The sequence below is a fragment of the Malus sylvestris genome, chromosome 3, assembly GCF_916048215.2.
Source record: "Malus sylvestris chromosome 3, drMalSylv7.2, whole genome shotgun sequence".
Classification (NCBI taxonomy): domain Eukaryota; kingdom Viridiplantae; phylum Streptophyta; class Magnoliopsida; order Rosales; family Rosaceae; genus Malus; species Malus sylvestris.
In genome coordinates this window covers 5,322,018-5,337,885 of record NC_062262.1, presented here as the reverse complement: position 1 = coordinate 5,337,885, position 15,868 = coordinate 5,322,018, and the positions used below count along the sequence as shown (strand labels likewise).

The window sequence follows — 15,868 nt, the reverse complement described above, 5'->3', positions numbered from 1 at the left end:
AAAATTGTTTGGTATTTAATGTACGGTCTATCATGCTAATCTTAATTATTATCAAAACTGTTGTTTTTTCAGCACATATGAATTACTAACGATCGTCAATTTGATTTTATTTTTTCAGAGAATGACCTTTAATTAATAACTAAGCAAATAAAGGGTTTCGTATAAAACATTTATATAAATGAAAACCATAGGTTAATATTCCAATTCAATGTACAAGGAGGTGCATATATGGTTTTGGTTGGACAGTTTTGAGAAATTTTACACATTGGCATATATATTGTTGATGCACAAAATCAGTGAGGATTTTGGTACAACAGAAAATGTTAAGTTTATGACCTTCGCTAGATTGCTCCGGTCACTAGTGTGGATAAACACGTAAATGGATAGAGACAAGGAAGTAAACACAAGATGTACGTGGTTCACCCAGATTGGCTACGTCCACGGAGTAGAGGAGTTCTCATTAATTGTGAAGGGTTTACACAAGTACATAGGTTCATGCTCTCCTTTAGTGAGTACAAGTGAATGATTTAGTACAAATGACATTAGGAAATATTGTGAGAGAATGATCTCTATTTATAGAAGAGAGTTTCTAGTTTCATTCTGACATTGACACGTGTCGTGTTGTGATTGGCTTCTGACGTTGACACGTGTCACGCTATGATTGGCTTCTGATGTCGACACGTGTCGCGCTGTAATTGGCCTTCTGGTTGGAGGGAAACTTTTTTGGGTCCTTGACGGTATAACGTTGACCGGTGCTCAGTAGTTTCAGGATTGGTCAAGTATGGTACAAACATATATCATGAAGCGAAAAGGACAATGTTATTGACTCATGCATGTTTATCTTTCCCCTTAAGCAAAACTAATGAAAATGGCTTGAAAACTTTGAGTTTTAACGATAATGACAAAATAAAGGGTGAAGTGAATGATACCAAGTTTGACTTTTTAGTGTAAAAATGTGATTTTTCATTAAAGTGAATAGTACCGAGGGTTTTTCGTTAAAACTCTCTTCCCCTTAAGGTATCTCCCAAAAATTGAAGTTCATCTACTTACCTTTACGTTCTTACCCAATCTTTTGGTGTTTGCTTTGCCTTTTTAAAGCGTTATAGGCAGTTTAGTAGGCAAATCTATTTTGCAGACAAAAATTAACTCTAGTGGTATAGCCAATTAAGTTTGCAAATTTTGTCTACTCTCTCAAAATTGACAATTGTTATCTATAGTTCCATGAATAGTCAAATCGGGCTTCACGTCTTTTTATTAGTACAATATTTCATGTGGACGAAGATGATAAAACTAGTGAAAATTATAAGAAGACCAAATTTTTAGACAATCTTTTGTAAATCACATGAAGTGACAGTTGATGTTTTGGAACTTTTTTAATCATCTAAAGAAGAAGTCTAACTATCAGCCTCCATACTATTTAGTCTACGGAAAAAAACCTAAAAATATAATCTCTCTAGCATCATGCCAAAATTAAATGTTAAAACCGTTATAAATAAAATTAATAAAAATTAATTTTGCCTACTTAATTTGCTAATCCGAGTGACAAACTGTTTTACGAGACAATTAAGTAGATATCAATGCACATTAGCCTTTCTAATCCAATTTTGCCTACTTTTAATTGTCCGTACCATTAGGGACACCTCCTTCTCCTTTGCTGAAAAGCTTCTACCAACTTTTACATTGAACCAAACTTTGGTCTAGAACACGTGGCCGAAAACCCATAAACCTAAATGTAAGAGGAGATTAACTTAATGATATTAGCTTTTGACTTGTCACATGTGACACAAAAAAAGATGGCTCTCGAAACTTCTGGTACTTGCTGCTTCTCTTCATCATTAAGTTAATCTAAATTCCCAAAGAAAAGTTAACACCCAACTCCGTACGCAGACTTCTTCGTTGTTCCATTACTCGGTTTTTGAAGCTTCCCTGTACCTGTCAATTGCTAAATTCTTTGTTCTTACCTAGTATTTTGGCCCTCATGCTCTCCTTACAAATACAGCGAAAGAGATAATCTTGCATACAGTCATATATATAAATCGTTATTAACTAATAATATTTTTTATGCCGAAGATTAATGACGATGTGTCAGTTAAAACAAAACACATGTTGCAAAATTTGAACAAAGAATAAAACTAAAAATCGATAACGAGATAAAAAGAGATGATCTAACTTCTTTATGTGAGACATATTGGTAATCAACTAAACTGCAAATTTTTAACTAATAAAACTCTTTGAAAAGGGAAAAGTAACATTTTTATGGTGAGTCGACCCTGATTACCGCAATCTTAATCTCATTTGGAACAATCTTTGATGTCAACAAGATCTTCTTCTTCAGTTTTTAATAGATATAGTAGTCCCAAAATGCTTTTGCCAACAAGTTAGGAAGAGAAAACATGTGAAAGTGCCAGAAGCCACAAAATGTGTTTGATATTTCATGTTATGGGTTCCCTTCCCCTCATCCTTTTCACAAGATACGATTTGATATGGATAGCTGGTTTTGATGCCAATTTGTCACTCACCACCACAACCAATTTCACATTATTTTAATCCAAAATATTTTATCCTACATGGACAGCAACAACGACACGTCGTCGCCAGACTCCTCAGTCCTCACTCACCTTCTTTTCTCGCTTGCCAAAAAACAAAAGGCCATCCACAAGCATCTCCCTACCCTGGCGCCATCCAAAGTTCTCCATCCAACGTGGACCTACCCTTTCCCGCCACGTCACCACAAGGCAGCCCCACCAACTAAAAGCTGTTGTGCCTCTACATGAAAAATGATCTTAGGGATTCTATGATTTCATCTGTTCATCATATATAGTGCGGTCAATTTTCGTTATGTACTATTTATATTTAATTTTAAAATAATTTATAATCGCACGATGTACAATGAACGGATGAGATCATATAATCACTAGGATCCCTATCTTTTTCCCCTCTACATGAGGGGTAGAGCTCCCACCCGCTCCAAATATATTTGGCAACCAATTTTTCCACCTCTCTAATATTCAAAAAATAAGGAATTATTTAATTAATCGTTATATGGTGTGGCACGTCCGCATCAGTATTCATGCAGACTCACCAAAAATAAAGTATTAGTAGTTAAATATTTAATATCCAATGGAGTAGCAAGAGTAAGACCGTGAGAATATAGTTTTAGTCAACGAATCAAAGGGTCCAGATCTTGTTGCCCACCGAACAACAATGCCTTCTACCACCCCATCATCCTGCACTCTATTTTTCTATTTTCTTTTTCCTTCACAAAAACAAAAGTAAGTTGGCGGCAAGGCGTGGTAAGTATTAACCCATGTCAACCACATGTCGAAATTGAATATTGGTGTCATAGCACACGTCGCCTTTTGGTCAAATGGATGTCTTAAGAATGATACACTCCCTTACGTTGTCAACCAATAATTTGTAACTGCGAAAGAACGTTAAAACGCATAATATCAATTTTTCTAAGCAGATCAGTCACTGATTTTAATCAAAATGAAATTTTTGACAACGTTAAGCTCCAAGATTGCACATAATGTTCCGACCGATTATAAAATATATCATTTCATCTGCTTATGTTGTTCATGTTTGTGAGTGTTATGTACAATTTTAACCAGAATCAAATTTCTAACAAAATTTCGTTCCAAAATTTGGACATGATATTCTGATACATGATAAAATATATCATTTCATCTACTTATGTTGCTCGTGTCTGTAAACCTCACATGCAACTTTTAAACGAAAATCAAACAAAAATTACAATATTAACTATGATTGGTAACCGACACCACTTCATGATCAAATTTCACCACATGAATTAGCGACGAGACATCCACATACGACCTATAACAATTGGACCTTAAACACTTGGACAAGTGAAGAGGTGCCGAATCGACGGTCCAAGATCGAAACACAAATTCGGTCATTTGGATAAGGCTAAACCTCCCGACCCAAGTATCTTCCCCACCGAAAAGGATCCTGGCCGGATTTTTTTTAGGGATGCTGCATTTGTGTTCATCCATCGTATATCATGCGGTCAGTTTTCGTTAGGTACTATATATATTTGAATTTTAAATTTTAAGTAATTTTTGACTGAATGATATACGATGAACGGACACAAACCAAAGGGGCAAAGATGCCTCACCGACGTCATCATACACGCGCCTTTCCCCTGTTTATCCATTCGCAATTTCCATGTCACCCTCACAAAAAACATTCTCCTTTTATCTTTTCCCACAAACTAAAAAATAAAAAAGGTATATACGAACTTTCGTTTGGATCTCCCGCACTTATAAATACCCGGTTGGACCCAAATCGAAAACACAAAAGAAAACAGCAAAGAAATTCCGACATGGGAAAAATGAACTCAAACTCTCAACATTCTCACGACACGGTTTCTTGGGTACGAAGTGTTGGATGTATGTCAACAATCTGTGATAATTTATATATGCTAATAAATAATAAATGCAATAGGAATTAACAGAATATAAACTAGAATACGAATTATAAAAACAAACAACTTGAAGATCGAGGCTTGCGTACCGCAATGTCCTTGAAACAGAAATTTCGTCCCTACTCTGTGCTTGTAGTTCTACGGACGTCTGCTTCATCAGGATTCAACGATCAAGTTAAAATTCCAGCACCGGAAAATTTAACTTCTGGCGAATTTAGTGTGGTTCTCTCAGTAAGAAGGTTTAGGAATGTAGAAGATGAAGTTGATTATTTTCTGTCTCCTAAATGCCATGCAGATGGATGTATATATAGCAGATGGATGTCTGTTTGCAACATGTATGAGAATGGGGTGTGACTGTTGGGAGACTTCTCTTCAAGGGGTGCTTTGCTCTGTGTTCAGAAAGAACTCTCAGACTTCAAATTCGAATTTTAAAAAATAATTAATTAAATCCGAAAAATAATTAATTAAATAATTTAATTATTAGAGCCCATCTTTTGATAATTAATTATATATTATTTATAATTAATTATATATTAATTACCAATTAATTAATGCACCCCAAAGCCCAGCCCCAAGGATGAGCCCAATTTTAGTCTCTAAGCCTATTACTCCAATCACTTTCTATAAAGGACAAAACCTTATAAAATGATAAAAACTTTTGGGAATGGCCAATGTGGGACAATGAAATGTCTACTCAAACTATTTAAATTTCCAACACGAGGAAGATGCATAGGAAGAGGGTCGCTCGGCACCGTCAGCATCGGGGTCAACAATTGGGCTGTCATGTCTTTGCCGTCAAGTCAGTCGATCAAGCCGCATGTCTTCCCGGCCAGCTGGGGGCGCTGGAGAACAAAATTTGAATTCTCCGGTCTCTCTCCTCGCTGCGTGTTGTGAGTGACCGCCTGTATGCTGCATAATATCTTTGCCTAATTATCTTAATCAGATAACTAACAACCAAGGAAACCAATGAGATAACACGAGGAACACACAAACAAACATGATCCGTTGTCAATAGGACCCCTTTGCCCTAAAACTGACCTAAAAAATAGGAATCTTGATCCTCCCCGAACTTTAATGTCTGGAGCCTAAGAATCATGAAATCCAGACCTTTGGTTTGTGTGAAAAAGAGATCGGAGCATTTGGTTTGTATGAGGTGGACCAACATAATGAGTTAATAAGGATCGTCGAATTCAATTTAAGTAATTTGGATTGTCAAATTTTTGGACTCCGGACACTAGGACTCTGGAGTGGATCTCTGTGATAACAACAGCACATGAATCCGACCAAATGGCTTTGAGTCCACCCACATCGCATGTTCTCAATCATTTATGGTGTACCCTCTCCTAGAAAAATCCCATGTTGGCTGCCTTTGGACTTTTCAGTACTACTGTCACTGGTACTAATCACCATGTTATATTGTTGTACCAAACATCATGTCTAATTTATCAATCAAATTCCACCAACAACGCCTAATTACATGAGTTGTATATGGCTCTTGTGCAGTCAAATCATGTCATGTACTTGCTTCAGATCTAGAAAGGAAACTAATGCATGAACTCTAAGTACTCACCACTCACATAATCTCACATAATTAAGGCTTAGTTATATTTCGATGATATTTGAACTATAATCCGTCTCTCACCTTGTCAACTAAAAGTCTGAAACTGACTTACTCTGGTTTTTTGATCTACGTGGGGATCATTCATTGGTTCATACTATCTATGTTGTGGTAATGAAGAAAATACCCTTCGTGTATGTGTCACATCATCAATTCTAATGAAAAAGTTTTATAGTTAACATAATGTCTTGTCATGCAAACCACACAAACTGAGTTTATTTGAATTTCGAATAATAAAATGAGACACGAGATATAGTTAAGGGGGCATTAGTATAATTAAGCCTATAATATTTAGTTTGTGTCTTTAAAACGTTTATTTGAATCTTTGAGGAATGTTGTGACACAACTCTAGCAGCACTCGGTCTCTATTTAGTTGTGGAGGGTGGCAAGTTCAGTCCACACAAATGTAAAGACGACATTATCAAATGACCAAAGAAGAGGAAGAGTTGAGGATTGTTTGTCAGCCGCAAAAGATGGAATCGTTTTTGGGTTCATGCATGTTGGATTGTCGGCCCTCCGATCAACTTTTGTTCTTTTGTCTTCATCTTCTACGACATAGGTTCGAACCGTCTGAACAAACTTAAACCAAACCTAGTATATGAACTTATAAACCACTCAATCAACAATTTAAAAAACAAACCCACGTTTTCTGATTACAATTATATAATTAATCATAGGCTATAATTAATATGTAACATTTCCAGCTACAATAGCTAGACTGTATAATCTTAAACAATAAAGTTTAAAATTCTAAATAATACCTACGAGTAGACCTATACACGGGTCGGGTTTATTGGGTTTATGTCAAGTTGAATCCGACCCGTTAAGCTAACGGGTCATCCGAACCCGATCCGTTAAGCTAACGGATCACCTGAACCCAACCCATTAATCTAATAGGTCACCCATTTCACCCATTAACAATTATTATTATTATTATTTTTCATAGAGTTTATTTTTTGTTGTTTAGACTTTACTGAAATTACTAAAATATCCTTAATTAACGGGTGCTAACGGGTTGACCCAAAGTGACCTGTTATTTAACGGGTTGTTAACATGCACCTGTTAATGACCCGACCGGTTAAGCATCCACCCAAATATTAATATTAACGGGTCGGGTCGGGTCATGTCGGGTTAACGGGTTGGGTCCAAAATGCCAGGTCTACCTACAAGGGTCTCGGCTGCTGACGAGGATGCTTTCCTCTAGGTGGAACGAAAGGGGCACCTTCTATACTAAACTTATCTAACTCTGAATCATTCTCTTGAAGTCTATCATCTTCCTCATAAATGATCCGCTTGGAATTCATGATTCTCATAGTGGTTACATAAAGAAAATGAATTTCTTTTGCGACCGAGATTTTGACCTATGGGCGAATACACAAGCATACATTTCATTTTTGTTTGAGTAATAGCGAGGGAAAACTAACACTTAGATACCGTTCTACCGGAGTAGGTTTCACTCAATAAGATTCATCCCATACAAGAGAGATATGAGCATTCAAAATTATTGACTTTTTTTTGTTCGAAAAGTTGTAAAATTGAAATGTCGTGTAGTTATAAGAAAAAAAATGTGTTTGAGTTGTAGAATACTTAAGTTTAACAAACTATGGTTTCAAAGGTAATTGGAGTTTTTTAGCTTTTTGACAATTAATTTTAGGCTAAATAGCCAAAATGGTCATTGAGATTTGCATAACTCATCACTTTGGTCCCTAACATTTCAAATCGATAAAAGTGGTCCCTGAGATTGTCCACCATCCATCATTTTGGTCATTCCGTTAAAAACTCCGTTAAGTGTCCCGGAGCTCTTGGCCGAAAATTTGGACAATTTTCAAAGCTTCGTAACTCAATCGTTTCTTAATCAAATTCGACCCATAATATATCAAAATGAAGATAGGAAAATGTAAAATGAGATTATACCTATTTGGAAGCCCAATGGACGCCGGATATGGCCGGAAAATAGCCTCAAAATTGACTGGTCTGAGGGAAAACTGAAAAACTCGTTGGAAACTGGGTAAACTTTAAGCTTTCATAACTTCTTCAATACTCAACGAAATCAAGTGATTCAAAAATGAAAATCAAGTGATTCTCAACGAGACAAAGAGAATGGTATCTTTTTTGACAGCTAACTCGCCGTGATTTTGCCAAAGAACGGCTCAAAAGTGGCTGTCTTAATCTTAAGTTAGCCACTTTTGAGCCGTTTTCCGGCCAAGCCACGGTGATTTAGCCATCTAAAAATGTACCATTCTCTTCGTCTCATTGAGAATCACTTGATTTTTGTTTTTGAATCACTTGATTTCGTTGAGTATTGAAGAAGTTATGAACGTTTAAAGTTTACCCAGTTTCCGACGAGTTTTTCAGTTTTCTCTCGGACCAGTCAACTTTGAGGCTATTTTCCGGCCATCTCTAGCATCCATTGGGCTTCCAAATAGGAATAATCTTATTCTACACTTTCCTATCTTTATTTTGATATATTATGGGTTGAATTTGGTTAAGAAACGATTGAGTTACGAAGCTTTGAAAATTACCCAAACTTCCGGCCAAGAGCTCCGGGACACTTAACGGAGTTTTTAACGGAAGGATCAAAATGATGGATGGTGGACAATCTCAGGGACCACTTTTATCAATTTGAAATGTTAGGGACCAAAGTGATGAATTATACAAATCTCAGGGATCATTTTGGTTATTTAGCCTTAATTTTATTAAATACGTTCTATAATTCTACAATGATGGAGCCACACTACTGAAGGATAACGAGGGTGTAGAAAACGCTTATTATCTTACAGTTCCCCCCTATTTTTTTTTCTTTTGAAACATTACTTAGGTGCACTTCTGAGGTGTATCTCTTTGTGTACCATGTCATAATTAACGAATTTTTACCGTACACATGCCACAATCAAAATTATTCCTTCTTTGCTAGGTATCAATGCAGATCATATGTGGAAAAAAAAAACAATAAATCAAATCGAAAATTGTTTGGTATTCAATGTACGGTCTATCATGCTAATCTTAATTATTATCAAATTTGTTGTTTTTTCATTACATGAATTACTAACGATCGTCAATTTGATTTTATTTTTTAGAGAATGCCCTTTAATTAATAACTAAGCAAATAAAGGGTTTCGTTTAAAACATTTATATAAATGAAAACCATAGGTTAATATTCCAATTCAATGTACAAGGAGGTGCATACATGGTTTTGGTTGGACACTTTTGAGAAATTTTACACATAGGCATATACATCATTAAGCGAAAAGGACAATGTTATTGACTCATGCATGTTTATCTTTCCCCTTAAGGAAAACTAATGAAAATGTCTTGAAAAATTTGAGTTTTAACGATAAGGACAAAATAAAGGGTGAAGTGAATGGTACCAGGTTTGACTTTTTAGTGTAAAACGTGGTTTTTTGTTAAAGTGAATAGTACCGCGGGCTTTTCGTTAAAACTCCCTTCCCCTTAAGGTATCTCCCAAAAATTGAAGTTCATCTACTTACCTTTACGTTCTTACCCAATCTTTTGGTGTTTGCCTTGCCTTTTAAAGCATTATAGGCAGTTCAGTAGGCAAATCTATTTTGCAGACAAAAATTAACTCTAGTGGTATAGCCAATTGAGTTTGCAAATTTTGTCTACTCTCTCAAAATTGACAAATGTTATCTATAGTTCCATGAATAGTTAGATCGGGCTTCACATCTTTTTATTAGAGAATGCCCTTTAATTAATAACTAAGCAAAAAACATTTATATAAACGAAAACCATAGGTTAATATTCCAATTCAATGCACAAGGAGGTGCATACATGGTTTTGGTTGGACACTTTTGAGAAATTTTACACATAGGCATATACATCATTAAGCGAAAAGGACAATGTTATTGGCTCATGCATGTTTATCTTTCCCCTTAAGGTATCTCCCAAAAATTGAAGTTTATCTACTCACCTTTACATTCTTACCCTCTCTTTTAGTTTTTGTCTTTGCCTTTTTACAACATCTGTAGTGGTATAGGCAGTTGAGTATGCAAATCTATTTCACAGACAAAAATTAACTCTAGTGGTATAACTAATTGAGTTTGTAAATTTTGTTTACTCTCTTAAAGTAGACAAATGTTATCTACAATTCCATGAATAGTCAGATTGGGCTTCACATCTTTTTATTAGTACAATATTCCATGTGGATGAAGATGATAAAATTCTAAGAAGACAAAATCTTTAGATAATCTTTTGTAAATTACATGAAATGACGGTTGATGTTTTGGCTCCTTTTTTAATCATCTATAGAAGAAATCTAACTATCAACCGCTACATCATGTAGTCTATAAAAATTGATTTAAAATTTTAATCTCTCTAGTATCACGTCAAAACTAAATGATAAAACCTTGAAAGTAGATGTTACAAATAAAAATTAACAATTTAATTTTACCTACTTAGTTTGCTAATCCAGATGACAAACTGTTTTTATGTGACAATTAAGTAGATACCATGCACATTAGCCCTTTTAATCCAATTTTGCCCACTTTTAATTGTCCGTACAATTAGGGACACCTCCTTCTGCTTTGCTTAAAAGCTTGTACCAACTTTTACATTGAACCAAACTTTGGTCTTGAACACGTGGCCGAGAACCCATCAACCTAAATGTAAGAGGAGATTAACTTAGACGCTCTGTCCTCCTACTTCCCCATGCTCTTTTGCACCCTTTTATTTTGGGTAGTCACAGTTAAGTTACGTTAATATTTTATATTATTTTTTTATAAATGTAACAAGACAAAAAAGAATAGTAATATAAAATATTAACGTGACTTAACCGTGACCACACAAACAAAAAAGTATAAGAGGGCACGGGAAGTGGTAAGGTAGAAAATCTGCCTCCATTAACTTAATGATATTAGCTTTTGACATATCACATGTGACACAAAAAAAGATGGCTCTCGAAACTTCTTGCTCCTTGCTGCATCTCTTCATCATTAAGTTAATCTAAATTCCCAAAGAAAAGTTAACACCCAACTCCGTACGCAGACTTCTTCGTTGTTCCATTACTTGTTTTTTGAAGCTTCGCTATACCTGTCAATTGCTAAGTTCTTTATTCTTGCCTACTATTTTGGTCCTCATGCTCTCCTTTCATATACAGCGGAATAGAGAATCTTGCGTACAGTCAAAGATATAAATCATCGTTAACTAACAATATTTTCCATGCCGAGGATGAATGACGATGTGTCGGTTAAAACAAAACACGTGTTGCAAAATTTGAATCGCGCGCGAATAAATCTGAAAACCGATAATGAAAGAAAAAGAGATGATCTAACTTATTTACATAAGAAAAATGTTGTTAATCAATTGAACTGCAAACCTTCAACGAATAAAACTCTTTGAAAAGAGAAAAGTAACCTTGTTATGATGGGTTGATCCTACTTACACATAAAGAAGCGAAACTGATTGCTGCAATCTTAGTCTCGTTCGATACAAACTTTAATGTCAACAAGCCATTTTTCTTCAATTTTCAATAGATATTGTAGTCCCAAACTGCTTTTGCCAACAAGTTAGGAAGAGAAAACATGTGAAAGTACCAGAAGCGACAAAATGTGTTTGATATTTCATGTTATGGGTTCCCTTCCCCTCAGCCTTTTCACAAGATACGATTTGATATGGATATAGCTGGTTTTGATGCCAATTTATCACTCACCACAACCAATTTCACATTATTTTAATCCAAAATATTTTATTTTACATGGACTGCAACAGCGACACGTCGTCGCCAGACTCCTCACTCACCTTCTTTTCTCACTTGCCAAAAAACAAAGCCACCTACAAGCATCTCCCTTCCTTGGCGCCGTCCAAAGTTATCCCGCCAACGTGGACCTACCCTTTCCCACCACGTCACCAAAAGCGGGCCCACTAACTAAAAGCTCTAGAGAGAGAGATGATAGTACAAGGAAGAGATATAAAGCAGTTAAAACCTTATCCAAATTTTGGGTTTGGGAGTAAAAATAAAAAATAAAAAAAATCCCCTGAGGCGTGTCTAGGCGGCTCCAGCAACGCTTTCCGTCACCTTCCGTCCACTCCCTCAAAACAAAGACGGCAACCTTCAAAGCCAGCCTCACATAACGCCTAGGCGCGCCCTGAGACGAACCTTTTAAAATATTGGCTATGGTATGTCCGCAACAGTATTCATGGAGACTCACCAAAAATAAAGTATTAGTAGTTATATATTTAATATCCAATGGAGTAGCAACAGTAAGACCGTGAGAATATAGTTTAAGTCAACGAATCAAAGGGTCCAGATCTTGTTGCCCACCTAACCACAATGCCTTCTACTACCACCCCATCATCCTGCACTCTATTTTTCTATTTTCTTTTTCCTTCACAAAAACAAAAATAAGTTGGCGGATGGCGCGGTAACTGGTAACCCATGACAACCACATGTCGAATTTGAATATTGGTGTCATAGCACACGTCATCTTTTGGTCAAATGGATGTCTTAAGAATGATACACTTCCTTACGTTGCCAAGCAATAATTTGCAACTATACAAGAACGTTAAAACGCTTAACATCAATTTTTCTAAACAGATCGATCACTAATTCAAAATGAAATTTTTGAAAGGTTAAGCTCCACAATTGAACATAATGTTCCGATGGATTATAAAATATATCATTTCATCTACTTATGTTGCTCATGTTTGCATATGTTACGTACGATTTTAACCAAAATTAAAATTTTAACAAAATTTCGCTCCAAGATTTGAACATGATAAAATATATCATTTCAGCTACTTATATTACTCGTGCCTGTAAACCTTACATGCAGCTTTTAAACGAAAGTCAAACAAAAATTATAATATTAATTAAATATGATTGGTAACCGACAAAACTTCATGATCAAGTTTCACCACATGAATTAGCTTCGAGACATTCACATACGACCTATACAATTGGACCATAAACACTTGGGCAAGTGAAGAGGTGCCAAATCGACGGTCCAAGATCGAAACACAAATTCGGTTACTTGGATAAGGATAAACCTCCCAAACCAAGTATCCACCCCCACCCCCACCCCCACTATCCATTCCCTACGTAAACACAAACCAAGGGGCAAAGATGCCTCGCTGACGTCATCACACACGCGCCTTTCCCCTGTTTATCCATTTGCAATTTCCATGTCACCCTCACAAAAAAATTCTCCTTTTATCTTTTCCGACAAATTAAAAAATAAAAAATAAAAAATAAAAAAGGTATATACGAACTTTCGTTAGGATCTCCCGCACATATAAATATCCGGTTGGACTCAAATCGAAAACACAAAAGAAAACACGCAATAAAAATTCCGACATGGGAAAAATGAACTCAAACACTCAACATTCTCACGACACGGTTTCTTGGGTACGAGGAAAATGCATAGGAAGAGGGTCGTTCGGCACCGTCAGCATCGGGGTCAGCAAATCGGACGGTCGTGTCTTCGCCGTCAAGTCGGTCGATCAAGCCGCGTGTCTTCCCGGCCAGCTGGAGGCGCTGGAGAACGAAATTCGAATTCTCCGGTCGCTCTCCTCGCCGCACGTCGTGAGTTACCTCCGCGACGACGTTTCGTGCGAATCTGCGACGTCGTTTCGTAATCTCCACTTGGAGTACTTGCCAGGTGGCACATCCGTGGACGCCGACGTGGACGAAACGACGCTGCGGTCGCGCGTTTGGTGCGTCGTTTCGGCGCTGAAGCACGTTCACTCCAAGGGCATTGTTCACTGCGACGTCAAGGGGAGGAATGTCCTGGTGGGCCCCGCGATTAACCAAGCCAAGCTCGCCGATTTCGGCTCGGCGATTGTCTTGTCGGATGACACGTGGACGAATAGAATCACGCCGCGAGGAAGTCCGCTTTGGATGGCGCCGGAGGTCATTAACGGGGAATATCAGGGGCCGGAGTCCGACGTATGGTCGTTGGGCTGCACGATTATCGAGATGGTGACCGGAAAGCCCGCGTGGGAGGATCGCGGGATGGAGACGCTGGCTCGGATCGGGTTGTCGGGTGAATTGCCCCGGTTCCCGACCCAGTTGTCGGAAACGGGCCGCGATTTTCTAGGCAAGTGTCTGAGTAGGGACCCGAAGGAGCGGTGGAGCTGCGATCAGCTGCTGCAGCACCCATTTGTGGCTTCCGCGTCGCTTAATGCAGTCGCCTATTCGTCGCCACGGTCCGTGCTCGACTGGGTTAACTCCGAGTTCGGTGATCAAACCGACGACGTCGATGGCGAGGACGAGGAGGAGTGCGAGGTTTCTGCCAGGAACCGGATTGGTAAATTGGCGACGGAGGCAGGGGCGAATTGGGAATCGGACGGATGGACGGTGGTGAGGGAATATTCAGGTGGCGCGAACTCTTGTGAGGAAGAAGGGACGAGTGAGGAATATTGTAATTGTGGAGGGGTAGAATTGGAATTAGACAACCTAAGTGGCGGTGGTTCAGTGGAGAGAGGTGTTAACTACAGTGGGTGGTGCGCGGTTGGCGCCAGCGGTTCGAAAAGGGAACATTTGGCGGTGGAAAGGTTAGGAGTTGGAAAAAGGTCACGTCAAAGCTTGTGTAATTTGTGCGGAAGCAAAGTATTATTATTATTTTTATATTTTATTGGGATATTCTTGAATAAATTACGAATTCTATTTATTTGTTATATTGTTTATGTTTCATTATCTTGGCATGGAGATATGCATGTGAATGTGATGATTGAACAAAGTTTAATCGTTGTTAAACTTAATACGTTAAACGAATCAAAAGTTTGACGCACTTTATTAAATAAATCAGAAATATAAAGTATTACGTTAAATGGATCATTTTTACTGGTAAATAAGAGATATCAATGTACGTTCGTAACTAGTTCGTTGTGATCTGAAAAAATGTCATATTTCATCATAATTTATTTCTTGTGGACTAGTGCGAGTGCAATTGGGACGAGTTGAGTTTGCAAGTTGTTGCAAATTGGAGCGGGGTTATACTATCAAATGTTGATAGGGACGAGAGATTTGCTAAAATATCGAAATTATGGATGGAAGTAGGCCTGGCGAAGAAGAAACAAGTGGGGAAATGAGAAGATTATGCACTGCAATTTGCAACACAAACCACGTGGTTTCGTAAACAATTCGATAGGGACTATAACTGTTTGTTGACATCTGAGATATTTGGTGGGTTATTGAGGTTGATCGTTTAATTGGTCATGAAAAAGTTTCTCATGAATGTTTCTTGACTCTTCACCAAACACTAAACTAATGCACCAAATTGAGTATAATTGCATTTGATAATTCACCAACAAACACTAAACTAATGCACCAAATTGAGTATAATTGCATTTGATAATTCACCAACAAACAAACACTACAATCTAATGGAAACGATCTTGACACTTTCTTTTGTCCTTAATTTAGCGTTGATATATGCCGGGGGAATCCACCTTGGGGCAAGGTGGGTCAGTTGACCTTTAAACTCAAAAATTCTTCATGTAAGAGCTGGGTTCTGTTTTTTGAAAATCTGAGATGCCCTTAAAAACTGTCATCCAAATGCTCGCGACGCAATGGATATAAAGCTTAAAATTAGTTCCAAGTTTTGATCTCTATGGTGGACTGCTGTGACAATTATGTTTGTTTCTTTTAAAATAAAAATGAAATATAGTTTTCTTTTTTTTTTAAGAAGCGATTACGTTAGTGGGTTAAAGTGTTGAATGTTAAGGAGGGGAGGAGGATTAATTGGGATCAAACTTGCACTAAAATATATAGACATTATCGCTTTCTGTCAATGCAGTAAAGTGTCGTTAAACGTAGTTGATGATAGAAAAGTAGGAAAAGAACAACT

General features: G+C 37.3%; 1 protein-coding gene across 1 annotated transcript; it reads left to right on the top strand.

The window, feature by feature from the left end:
• The first annotated feature begins 13,335 nt into the window (after positions 1 to 13,335).
• LOC126614751 (mitogen-activated protein kinase kinase kinase 18-like) lies at positions 13,336 to 14,856 on the top strand. Its single transcript, XM_050282405.1, has one exon. It carries the CDS (start codon positions 13,375 to 13,377, stop codon positions 14,803 to 14,805), a length of 1,431 nt encoding a protein of 476 aa, XP_050138362.1. The 5' UTR covers positions 13,336 to 13,374; the 3' UTR covers positions 14,806 to 14,856.
• Positions 14,857 to 15,868: the final 1,012 nt, after the last annotated feature.

Bases quoted from the DNA above. Each gene is read 5' to 3' on its own strand.
- LOC126614751 (XM_050282405.1), top strand. From the start codon at position 13,375: ATGGGAAAAATGAACTCAAACACTCAACATTCTCACGACACGGTTTCT.